Source organism: Martes martes, assembly GCF_963455335.1.
Source record: "Martes martes genome assembly, chromosome: 2".
Taxonomy (NCBI): domain Eukaryota; kingdom Metazoa; phylum Chordata; class Mammalia; order Carnivora; family Mustelidae; genus Martes; species Martes martes.
Window position 1 is genome coordinate 27,803,636 of NC_137889.1, and position 13,366 is coordinate 27,817,001.

Consider the following 13,366-nt stretch of genomic DNA (forward strand, 5'->3'; position numbering starts at 1 on the left):
ACAGTCTACCGAGGGTTCCTTTGAGATCTGTGTCATGAATTTAAAGCAAGCTGAGTCATCTTGGCTGTGTTTTATCTTCAGTTATAGTCAGCTCTGTGAATATAGGCATCAAGTAGGTAAAAGAGCTGGGTTTAATTAGAGTAGGGATTTTCCTAGATAAAAAGTACCATGGAGGGAGGAAGGAGCAAAAGAGGTCAGAGTCCTACAAGGGAATGATTATTATAATATGGGCAAGAAAGGAAAAAAAGACATGGTGGAGAGTGGGAGTGGGAAGAATAAGGTGTATGGAAAAGGTGCTGGGATCAGTGGATTCAATTCTGAAAGTGTGAAAGAATAGTTGTGTTGGGGAGGTCATCCTGGAAGGCAAGCCAGCATGCTGGTGTTCCGAGGGCGGGTGGAATGCTTACCATTGAAGTTTGGAAGTAGTGACTTTATTGGCAATTATAAGGTCAAATGTCTAGGAATGGGTGGCTGAGGTCAGCTGAGGAAAAGATTGTTGGAAATGGAAGGATCAAAGCACTGAAAAGCCCATGATTTTAGGTGGAATTATCACAGGAGTAGCAGTGAAGGGAACGACTGTGAACCAGGCAGTGAAATCTTCAATGAATGAAAGAATGTGATTTTGAGGTCGAAGTATGCAGCAATCAGGAATAGCAGATGGGACATGTCACATGCTTCAGCAGAGCTGGACTTTTGAGGACAAGAGAAAATGGTGATGAGCTCTAAGAAACTCTAAGCAGAAGAAGGGCTCGAGGAAGGCAGGCAGGCGTGGTGTTGATGGAGAAGGATGTGCCAGACAGAATGAAGTTGAGAGTTTGGAAGATGATCGCTGATTAGAAAGGTTTGCATTTTATTTTGGTCATGATTGATGAGAAGGGAAGTGAGGCTTGGCTGTTGGCTCAGGTTATGTTTACTGAACTATGTTTCATAAGTAAGAGCCCGCAGAAATCTGTTCTGATTTTGAGATAGTGTAGATGGGTTCAGATTCTCATTTCTGCCTTCTTCAGCCTAGATCGCTAACCGCTGGTTGTAATGTGTATGAATGTAGATCATTTGGAATTTATTCTAAAATAAAGTAACAAAAATGTGAAAGGGAAGTAAAGTGACTGAGGTGACATGGAGGTAGAATAAAGAAGTCTTTTTGCTGGAATTTGCTTAAGGAAAGAAAATGAAAATGGGAACCCTAACACTGTTTAAATAAATGACTAAATAAATCTCTCTGCTTTGTGGTTTGAAAATTAACATTGATTCTTTTTGTCCAGAGGAGGAAATGCTACCTAGTGATGTGAAGAAACAACTGACATCAATCTCTGAGAATATGATGGATCTGGCTAAGCATCTCCCTGACACTTGGAAAAAAGTGGAAGATCCACAGAGGTTAAATATTACCTGTTTTTATCAATTCTGTTTGTTCTTACTTCACATTTCTATTTATAAAGAATTACTGTTTGTTAAGGTAGACTCATAGAAATTTTTTATTTAAATTCCATCTAGTTAACGTATACTATAGTATTAGTTTCAGGGGTAGAATTTAGTGATTCATCAGTTGCATATAACACTCAGTGCTCATTACATCATGTTCCCTCCTTAATGCCCATCACCAAACCACTCCATCCCCCAACTGAACGTCCCTTCCAGCAACCCTCAGTTTGTTTCCTGTAGTTAAGAGTCTCTTATGGTTTGCTTCCCTCTCTGTATTTGTCTTATTTTATTTTTCTTTCCTTCCCCTATGTTCATCTGTTTTGTTTCTTAAATTCCATAGATGGGTAAAATCACCTGGTATTTGTCTTTCTTTGACTGAATTATTTTGCTTAGCATAATACCCTCTAGTTCCATCCAGGTCGTTGCAAGTGGCAAGATTTCATTCATTTTTTTTTAAGATTTTTAAAACTTTTTATTTGAGAGAGAGGGAATGAACAGGGGGAACGACAGGCAGAGGGAGAGGGAGAAGTAGTTTTCCTGCAGAACAGGGAGCCCAACTTGGGACTTGATCCCAGGACACTAGGATCATGACCTGAGACGAAGACAGACCCCCTACTCCACTGAGCCACCCAGGTGCTCCTGAAGATTTCATTCTTTTTGATGGCTGAGTAATATTCCAGTGTGTGTGTGTGTGTGTGTGTGTGTGTGTGTGTGTGTACACCATATCTTTATCCATTCATACGTAAGTATGTGGATATATACCACATCTCGTGTGTGTGTGTGTGTGTGTGTGTGTGTGTACCACATCTTTATCCATTCATAGATATATGTGTGGATATATACCACATCTTTATCTACTCAGAAATCAGTGGACATCTGGGCTATTTCCATATTTTGGTTATTGTGGACATTGCTGCTATAAACATTGGGGTGCAGATGCCCCTTTGAATCACTATGTTTGTATCCTAGTAGTGCAACTGCTTGGTCGTAGGGTACTTCTATTTTTAACTTTTTGAGGAATCTCCATATTGTTTTCAGAATGGCTGCACCAGTTTGCATTTCTGCCAATAGTGTAAGAGGGTTCCCCTTTCTCCACAACCTTGCCAACATCTGTCATCTCCTGAGTTGTTCGTTTTAGCCATTCTGTCAGGTGTGAAATGCTATCTCAGTGTGGTTTTGATTTGTATTTCCCTGATGCCAAGTGCTGTTGCGCATCTTTTCATGTGTCTCTTGGCCATTTGTATGTCTTCTTTGGAGACATGTCTGTTCATGTCTTCTGCCCATTTCTTGCCTGGATTTTTTTTTTTTTTTTTTGGATGTTGGGACTGATAAGTTCTTTATATATTTTGGATATTAGCCCTTTATCTGATAAGTCAATATCTTTTCCCATTCCAGATTGCCTTTTAGTTTTGACTGTTTCCTTTGATGTACAAAAGCTTTTTACCCTGATGAAGTCCTAATAGTTCATATTTGCTTTTGTTTCCCTTACATTTGGAGACCTGTCTAGCAAGAAGTTGCTGTGGCCAAGGTCGAAGAGGTTGTTGCCTGAATTCTCCTTTAGGATTTCTATGTCCTATGTCCTATGATGGATTCCTATGTCACATTTAGGTTTTTCATCCATTTTGAGTTTATTTTTGTGTGTGGTATAAGAAAGTGGTCCAGTTTTATTCTTCTGCAATTTCCCCAACACCATTTATTGAAGAGACTGTCTTTTTTCCATTGAATGTTCTTTCCTGTTTTGTCGAAGATTAGTTGACCATATAGTTTTGGGTCCATTTCTGGGTTCTCTATTCTGTTCTCCTGATCTACATGTCTGTTTTTGTGCCAGTGTCATACTGTCTTAATGATTACAGCTTTGTAATAGAGCTTAAAGTCCAGAATTGTGATGCCTCCAGCCTTGGTTTTCTTTTCCATCATTACTTTGGCTGTTTAGGGTCTTTTCTGGTTCCATATAAATTTTAGAATTGTTTGTTCCAGCTCTGAAAAATGTTGATGGCCTTTTGATAGGGATTGCATTAAATGTGTCAATTGTTTTGGGTGGTGTAGACATTTAACAATATTTGTTCTTTTAATCCATGAGCTGGAACGTTTTTCCATTTCTTTTTGTCTTCCTCAGTTTCTTTCACAAGCATTGTATAGTTTTCAGAGTACAGATCTTTTAGCTCTTTGGTTAGGTTTCTTTCTAGATATCCTATGGTTTTTGGTAATTGTAAGTGGGATTGATTCCTTGCTTTCTCTTTCTTCTGCCTCATTGTTAGTGTATAGAAATGCAACTGAGTTCTATGGATTGATTCTATATCCTGTGACTTCGCTGAATTTTCTATCAGTTCTAGCAATTTTTGGGTGGAGTCTTTAGAGTTTTCTACATAGGGTATCATTTTGTCTGTAGAGAGTGAAAGTTTGACTTCTTCTTTGCTGATTTGGATCCCTTTTATTTCTTTTTGTTGTCTGATTGCTGAAGCTGGGACTTGCAGTATTACGTTAAATAACAGTAGTGAGAGTAGACATCCCTGTCATGTGCCTGACCTTAGCGGAAAAGCTCTGTTTTTCCCCCATTGTGGATGATATGTGCTGTGGGTTTTCTATATATGACTTTCATGATATTGAGGTATGTTCCCTCTATCTCTACATGGAGGAGGTTTTTAAATCAAGAAAGGATGTTGTATTTTGTCAAATGCTTTTTCTGCATCTATTGAGAGAATCATATAGTTCTACTTTCTTTCATCAATGTGGTGTATCACATCAATTGATTTGCAGATGTTCAACCACCCTTGCAGCCCAGGAGTAAATTCCACTTGATCGTGGTTAAATCCTGTTAATGTACTGTTGGACCTATTGGCTAATATCTTGGTGAGAATTTTTGCATCTGTGTTCATCATGGATATTGGCTGCAAATCTCCTTTCTAGTGGGGTCTCTGTCTGGTTTTGGGATCATGGTAGTGCTGGCCTTACGGAATGAGTTTGGAAGTTTTTGTCCATTTCTTTCTTTTTTTTTTTTTGAAACAGTTTCAGAAAAATAGGTATTAATTCTTCTTTAAATGTTTGGTAGATCTCCTTTGGGAAGTCATTTGGCCCTGGACTCTTGTTTGTTCAGAGATTTTTGATTACTGATTCAATTTTCTTTCTGGTTGTAGGTTTATTCAGGTTTTCTATTTCTTCTATGTCAGTCTTAGTAGTTTATAAGTTTCTAGGAATTTATCCATATCTTCCAGATTGTTTAATTTATTGGCATATAATTGCTCATAATATTCTCTTATAATTGTTTGTATTTCTTCGGTGTTGGTTGTGAGCTCTCCTCCTTTTATTCATAATTTTAATTTGGGTCCTTCCTCTTTTATATTTGATAAGTCTGGCTAGGGGTTTATCAATCTTATTAATTCTTTTAAAGAACAAGCTCCTAGTTTTGTTCATGTGGTCTACTATGTTTTTGATTTCTCTATCATTGATTTCTGCTCTGATCTTTATTATTTCTGTTCTCCTGCTGGATTTAAAGTGTAAGGTGTAAGGTTAGGTTGTGTATTTGAGACTTTGTTTCTTGAAAAAGGTCTATATTGCTATATTTTTCCCTCTTAGGGCTGCCTTTGCTGCATCCTAAAGGTTTTGAACTATTGTGTTTTCATTTTCATTTGCTTCCATGTATTTTTAAAATTCTTTAATTTGCTGGTTGACCCATTCATTCTTTAGTAGGATGTTCTTTAACCTCCATGTATTTGTGGTCCTTCCAAATTTCTTTTTGTAGCTGACTTCAAGTTTCATAGCTTGTGGTCTAAAAATATGCATGATATGATCTCAGTGTTTTTGTACTGGTTGAGATCTGATTTGTGACCCAGGATGTGATCTCTTCTGGAGAATGTTCAATGTACACTGGAAAAGAATGTGTGTTCTGGTGCTTTAGCATGAAATGTACTATATATATCTGTTAAGTCCATCTCGTCCAGTGTGTCATTCAAAGCTCTTGTTTCCTTGTTGATCTTTTGCTTTGATGATTTGTCCTTTGCTGTGAGTATATTATTAATGTTCCCTACTATTATTGTATAATTATCAATGAGTTTCTTTAATTTTGTTAATTGGTTTATATAATTGGATGCTCCCAAGTTAGGGGCATAAATATTTACAATTATTAGATCTTCTTGTTGAATGGACCCCTTTATTATGATGTAGTGCCCTTCTTCATCTCTTATTATAGTCTTTAGTTCAAAATCTAGTTTTTGTGATATAAGAATAGCCTTCCAGCTTTCTTTTGATTTCCATTAGCATGATAAATGGTTCTCCACCCCCTTACTTCCTTTTTTTTTTCTGTACCCCCTCATTTTCATTCTAGTGGTGTTTTGGGGTCTAAAATGAATTTCTTATAGGCAGCATATTGATGGAACTTATTTTTTTATTCATTCTGATACCCCGTATCTTTTGATAGGAGCATTTAGTCCATTTACATTCAGAATAATTATCAAAAGATATAAATTTATTTAATTAATTAATTTTTTAAAAGAAGATTTTATTTATTTATTTGATAGAGAGATAGAGCACAAGTAGGCAGAGTGGAAGGCAGAGGGAGAGGGAGAAGCAGGCTCTCTGCTGAGCAGGGAGCCCGATGTGGGGCTCTATCCCAGGACCCTGGGATTATGACCTGAACTGATGGCAGCTGCTTAACCGACTGAGCCACCCAGGTGCCTAAAAGATATAAATTTGGTGCCATTGTATTACCTGTAAAGTTGTTGTTCCTATTATTGTCTCTGTACCTTTTGGTTTTTGTTACTTTTGGGCTCTCTCTCTGCTCAAAGGATCCCCTTTAATTTTTCTTGCAGGGCTGGTTTAGTGTTCACAAATTCCTTTAGTTTTTGTTTGTCCTGGAAACTCTTTATCTCTCCTTCTATTCTGAATGACAGCCTTGCTGGATGAAGTATTCTTGGCTGCATATTCTTCCCATTTAGCACATAGAATATGTTATGCCAGTCCTTTCTGGCCTGCCAGGTCTGTGTGGACAAGTCTGCTGTCAGCCTCATGTGGGTTGACAGAAATTTGCTTCAACACATGCCCACAGCCTGATCTATAAATTTGAGAAATATCTTTCCAGTGTGTTAAATTGCCCATCAAGAAGTTTAAGGCTTTTCTATCTGCTTTGTAGGATGTTTCATGAAACAAGGCAAAATAAAATTCAGATGTCCACAGAAAGGAAAGTACTTTAGATTCAAAGTTGTCTTTTTCTTTTGTTTACAGGCATCTCTCATTTAATTATATTCATAGTTTGGTCACCTAAAATGTATACATAAAAATAATTTTTATATTGAATAGCTTCTTTTTTCATGTTTTTATGTGATTATTAAATAGGAATTTTATATAATCACTAGGCTGTTAGAACAAGGGGGATTCAGATTTTAAATGCCATTTTATGTCTAAAGCCCTACATAATTTGAGATATTTGGATTAATAGACATTGGATTATCAGTGCCTTGTAGCTAACTCTTTCTGGAACTGGGACTTTCCCTAGCCTTAATTGCTGAATGACTTCTTCCAATACCAGGAATGCTCTTGAACAGTGAATGATTACAATGTAGTTATATATTGAGGCAAAAATACTTTGTAGAATGTGAAGCGATTAGTTGAAATAGAATTCTGATTCTGACAAAATGCAATGTTAGTGTATTTTTTTGGATGAGATTTGTGATAAATTTTGATTCTGATATTTCAAAATATGATAGAGAGATTTAGCTCTTTTTCAAAGTCCCTTTTCGGCCTAGCAATTTGTTTTAGTAGTTTTAATGTAACTGAGAATTTCTGAAAGACATAACTGTCAAATGGGGATAGGTAACAATTAAGCCATTTTGTATTCAATTTCACATTTTTCCTCTATGAAAGAAAAATAATCACTGTTTACGTGATGTTTACATGTATTTCAGAATTTGTTCTAGCACTTAAACTATCTATTGAATGTAAATTATATCTGCTTAATGCTTTGCTTTGTAATAACAAAGCTAAAATAGGTTTTCTTAAAACTTGAGAGTGGGAAATACTAGATTCATTTTAGTAAAGAAAGATCTTGTCAAGTTTGTGTCAATGAAGAACTAGTTAAATTTCGTATTTCAGGTTCTTTGTAAGAAGTCTACAGTAATGCCTAACTTACCAAATTACACCTCAGAACCAGAGAGGAACAAAAAAGACCTCTGCATGCTAAAATACATGTCATAATCATGAATTCAAACTCATATTTAACTGTATTTCCAGTGGAGTGCATGAGGGCACATTCAGAGCTTATTTTCTTCTCATTTATAGATACAGTTTGACAAGCTTAGCTATCCAGTTAAAATGAAAACAAGGTATTGATAAGGAATGTTATGCACATGACCATAGCTGGAAGTTACAGCTGGCAATCTGTGAAGGAGTAGACAAAAGTATAAAATTACAACTGAGAACTTTAAAATAGAGTAGTTTGAGTTTTGTTACAGAAGGGAACAGCTTTATGCTTCAGTGGCCCTGGAAGCTATTGGATTGTACAGTACTACTTACTCACTGATTTAAATTCATTACACATCTGTTGTATTGCTGTCATGTGCTTAACATACTGTTGTGTGTTGAGGCTTTCTGTAGGCTACTAATATGCATAATAACAATCCTAGGAAAGAAGGAAATGTATATTATGTCTTACTGAAGACATCGTTTGATATTTGTTGGAGTAAGTAGTTTTCTTATATGGGACATGCATTCTCTGATGTTAGCACAGAATAAATAAGCCCTTAACAGTCTTTATCAATCTGTATATCACTGTCTCTATGTTTATGTATTACAACATTCCCATGCATTTAATGATTAAGTAGTGTCACATATCTGTTCCTACTAAAGTATTTATTTACAGTTCTTATATTTGAATAACTGTGTATAATACTGACTATTCTTTATAAGATTTGAAAATTTTAGGATGTTAGAATTAGTGAGTTTTTAGATTTTGAATTTAATTTTGATTTTGATTTTATTTATATTGATGTAGACTTGTCACTTTAAGCTTGAGCCCAGCTTTGGTGCTATTTTTAGCATGGAAAAAAATCATGAAACAACTCAACATTTTTGATAATCTAGTCCCATAAATGATCAAATTTTTATTTGAATCGTCAATATAAAACTTTATAAGTCATATTGGATTTTATTAAGTATTATTTTCAATACAGAAGAATTAGAAAAGCTAATCAAAAGTGTTAATTAAATAGGAAAAATGTCTCTTTTCTTATATTCCCTCTTCTCCCTCGAACTTATACTTTTATGAAGTAATTAAAAATTACTTTAATAAACCCTATAACCAGCAGATAGTATGCCTTATTTTACACTCTAGCAGTGGTTTTCCTTTGCAGTTAACCAGGTTTGTTATAAATAGCTGTTTAAAGTCACTTATTTAGAGGTGCCTGGGTAGCTCAGTCAGATAAGCATCTGCTTTTGGCTCAGGTCATGATTTCAGGGTCCTGGGATCCAGCCCTGCATCAGGCTCCCTGCTCAGCAGGGAGTCTGCTTCTCCCTCTTCCTTTGCCCTGCCCCCGGCTCCTGCTTGTCTCTCTTGCTCATGCTCTCTCTCTCAAATAAATAAATAAATAAATAAATCTTAAAAAAAAAATAAAGTCACTTAGTTAAGATGTTATATTAGCAACTATAACTAAAGAGTTAAGAAATTCGTATTTATCGTTATACAACTTTTCCATATTTTCTTACCTTTTACAGTTTTGCACTGATGGGAAGTTTTTTGTTCGTTTTATTTTCTGTTCCAAAGAATATGTGTCGGGTTTTGTGATTATTGAACATCCACAACAGCATCATTTTCGAATTATAACATAAACACCCTTATATGTTACAGTTGGAACTAGTAATTGATTAGCAAATTGAGTCATTTAGTTAAAACATGGAATCGTGAAAATTTTTTTCTAACTTAATATATTAGTGTTTATTTGTTTCCTGATGTTTTGATATTCATCATGGTTTCTTCATTAAATATAGGACTACTCTTTGGAATTCTGCAGAGTGGTTCTCGTTTAAAGCACACTCATTATGTATCATCTGTAATTTCTAGTTTTAGTTTCTTTAAAATGGAGTGCAAACAAGACACTTGAAAGAATCTCATGGCATAGTCTTAGGAGTATTTAAGATTTTTTTCTCCTTTTATAGTTGTTTTGACTATAGTTAGTCAGACAGAACTTTTTTTAAAAAAAGGAAATTGCTGAGGTGCCTGGGTGGCTCAGTGGGTTAAGCCTCTGCCTTCGGCTCGGGTCATGATCTCAGGGTCCTGGGATCAAGCCCCGCATCGGGCTCTGTGCTCAGCGGGGAGCCTGCTTTCCCCTCTCTCTCTGCCTGCCTCTCTGCCTACTTGTGATCTCTCTCTGTCTTTGTCAAATAAATAAATAAAATAAAATAAAATTTAAAAAAGGAAATTGCTGTGTCTTTTAACATGTTCAATGTAAACCTTTTTTGGGTGGTCATGTGTCATTGATTTGACATATTTAATTAAACTAATTACCATAAAAAGTATATCTGGTATAAAGAATTAGTTTGGGACCAAACACTACTGACACTTCAGAAGCATACAAGTCAACAAGCTTATAAGCATATATGCTTAGTAAGTGTACAAGTTGAATGCAGAAGTACCTTGCTGTACTAGGGAGTAGCCAACAGCTGTAAGCATATTTTGGTTATTAGGGAATGAAGAATGACTGTAATCCAGTGTGTCCTTTAAATGAAGGTCAATTTAGAAAGCTTGTACTTATAAAAAAGCATTACAACTGTGCTGGTAGTTATTGAAGTTAAAGTTGAATTACCCTTTCTTAATTTTTTTAGGATTTCTATATTATTACGTGATATTTCAGAAAATCTGTATTCACTGAGGAAGATGATACTTGGTTCTGCTGAGACCGTTCAGTTATTACCATTGGAAGATCCAACTGCTGACAGAGTACAACAGGAACAAATTAGAAAACAGAAAATTTTTACTGAAGTTGAAGATGAGCTATGGGACACAACACTTGATAATTTAATTATACATGATGAAGGAAATGTACTTCGAAATGAAGTGAAACAAGAAGATGATGGGCTTGAAGCTGGATTAGAAGAAGGCAATAAGTTGAAAGAGAACACAGGAAGAATTTGTTTGACGTCGTTAGATATTACAGAACGTGACCTCCAAATTTTGGAACAGCAGGCTCAGGAAAAATTTCATAATGATGCAACTTGCAAATCTCCTGAGGTACTAAAAAAATAGAAAACAATTTTTATTCATTAGTAGGGGTTGGCTGATTTTTTTCTGTGAGAGGGCAGTTAGTAAACATTTAGACTATGCATATCAATTACACGTTTTCTGGTGTTACTGTTCAATTCTGTCTAAAAATTTAGTGTGAAAGAACTATAGACAAGTGCAAACAAATGAGCTTGTTTGTATTTTGATGAAACTTTATTAACAAAAACAAAAAGTGGGCTGAATTTGGCTTCTGAGTTACAGTTTGCTGCTTTTGACTTAGTATAATAAGCACAACTTAATGGTCTTGTAATGGAAGGATTTAAAATGCCAGTACACATTTGTTGTATTTTAGTATTTCTCCTTATTTTTATGTGATAAGTACCTTGGCTTTTTTGGATTTCCCATATTCCTACTAGTGTTAACTCTTCCAAACTTGATTTTTGGGAGTAGTTATAATTCCCTATACAAGATTTTCTTTGCTTACTATTGTGAGAGAGTTTCTAATAAACTAGTGTTTTTACTCGACACTAACCTTTACTGTTATCTGGAGAGTCAGTGACCTACGTTTTTTTCTTAATAGATTGTTGTGAAACATTTTATATTATCTGTCAACTTCATGTTTAGATTTCTAATATGTTCTGAGTATCTTAATTTGTGAGGTTGTTTTTCTCCTGGCTAAGTTAAGGATATTTTTTGAAATACTGAAGTTGTATTAGAGAAGAAATCTATGTGTTTTTTTTAATTGTAAAGACGAATCATAAAATGAGACATCATATAGCTGTATTTTTTTATCTCATTTGTTTTTCGTTAGTTTAGGAAATTACCTATGATGACCACATTTGGTAGAACTTTATACATTTTATTTTGTAATAACTAAGTTTATAGTTTTTAAAATTAAATTTGAAAGTCATGTAATAGGGCTATTTTCCTCTTCAGTTTTCTAATGTTAGTCAAACGTCTCAGTAGTTGAGAAATTCTCTAATAACTATATTAGAAATCATGTCTACCAATATATAAATGCATTTTTTAAAAAAATGATTTTCAGACTATTCTCATACCAACCACTTGTAAAACAGATTCCCCTTTTAGGAAATATCATTTGCTAATGTCTGCATCACCCTTTAGCTTTTTGAAAATTTCTTATTAGGTATATATTTTTTTTTTTTTTTTTTTTTTTTTTTTTTTTTTTTTTTTTTAAAGATTTTATTTATTTATTTGACAGATAGAGAGATCACAAGTAGGCAGAGAGGCAGGCAGAGAGAGAAGGGGAAGCAGGCTCCCCGCTGAGCAGAGAGCCCGATGCGGGGCTCGATCCCAGGACCCTGAGATCATGACCTGAGCCGAAGGCAGCGGCTCAATCCACTGAGCCACCCAGGCGCCCCTATTAGGTATATATTTTAAGACAGTATTTTTCATATTATAATATAGAATTATGATCAGGATTTCATGATTTGTCATCTTTTATCCCAATTATTGCCATTTTTATTGTGTGATAATTAGCAGGTTTTTTTCTTTACTTATTAAAGATCCTATTTTAAAAGTAAAAGAATTTTTTTCTCTTTTTATAAAGCTTATTTTAACATCCTTTTTTAAGGGGCACCTGGGTTGCTCAGTCAGTTAAGTGTCTGACTCTTGATTTCGGCTCAGGTCATGATCTCAGTGTTGTGAGATCAGGCCCCTCATTGGGGCATGGAGCCTTCTTAAGATTCTTTCTCCCTCTGCCCTTCCCGCCCCTCAAATAAATAAATAAATAAATAAAAATAAAATCCTTTTTTAAGACTGGTTTTTGAAGGTTAATTATGACTATGCTTCCTTTTCCTACTTTCTATTTAAATATCAGACTTTTGGGGTCCTTCTACATTTCTTTTATTCTGGGGTCCCATGCTGTTGGATACTTGCTTCCTGGGGATTCCGAAATTATTATAAAGTTTTATCATATCCAAACATTGACAACAGCTGTATAAATAACTTATCTGACACTGTTTTTCAAGTATTTGGAGAAGCCGTTTGTAAAATAATGATTTATTTAAAGGTATTGTTACAGTCATAGGAGCTTTTTGTGATCTTTTTAAAATTAGTGGATATAAAAGAACCAACTGTCTTACAATAGAATAGACATTTTCAACACAGTAAAGAGGTTCTTGTACTCAAGTTGGGACACACAATTTGATGTTGTTTAACTATTGTTGAACTTGTCACTTGTACTCTCTCTTAGATTTTGGGCTTTATATCAAGTCTGTCTCTCTTGTCTATCTTTCCAATTATATTTCTTTCTTTCTCTTTTTCTTTGATTCTTTGTTTCTGTTTATTCTCCTTCTTTTTCTTCTTACTACCCTTTCTTCCTATCTATGCCTCATATAACCACATAAATAGGTATTATAAATTTATCTATTAGGCAAGAAGAGAAAGTTGTCTATAGATATCTAGTGTATAGGAACTTTATTTTGTAGAAAACAGGGTATGGGGTCAATTATATTGGAAAATTAATGTTCAAAATATTTTTTAAAGCATTTATCTTCTAAGGATAAAGAAGAGGATCTATCTTATGTAATTGAAAGTGATGAAGATTTAGAAATGGAGATGATTAAGGTATGTTTGAAATTATGGAAATTTACTTCCAGTTCTTTCAAAAAGGACAATTATGTAAAATATTACCTAGTTCTAAATGTCCCCCCCACAATGAGATTACTATCATTTATATAGCCATTAAATTTTATTTTCCGTTTCATATTTGTTTAC

At 34.7% G+C, this 13,366-nt stretch overlaps 1 protein-coding gene across 1 annotated transcript in view; it reads left to right on the top strand.

Moving 5' to 3' along the window:
* Window positions 1–13,366, top strand: part of WRN (WRN RecQ like helicase) — a 111,147-nt gene that overhangs the window by 12,336 nt on the left and 85,445 nt on the right. The window contains exons 7-9 of the mRNA XM_080795344.1: window positions 1,263–1,377; window positions 10,231–10,636; window positions 13,136–13,216. Coding sequence (XP_080651470.1) covers window positions 1,263–1,377; window positions 10,231–10,636; window positions 13,136–13,216 — 602 coding nt within the window. The remainder of the gene's footprint in view (window positions 1–1,262; window positions 1,378–10,230; window positions 10,637–13,135; window positions 13,217–13,366) is intronic.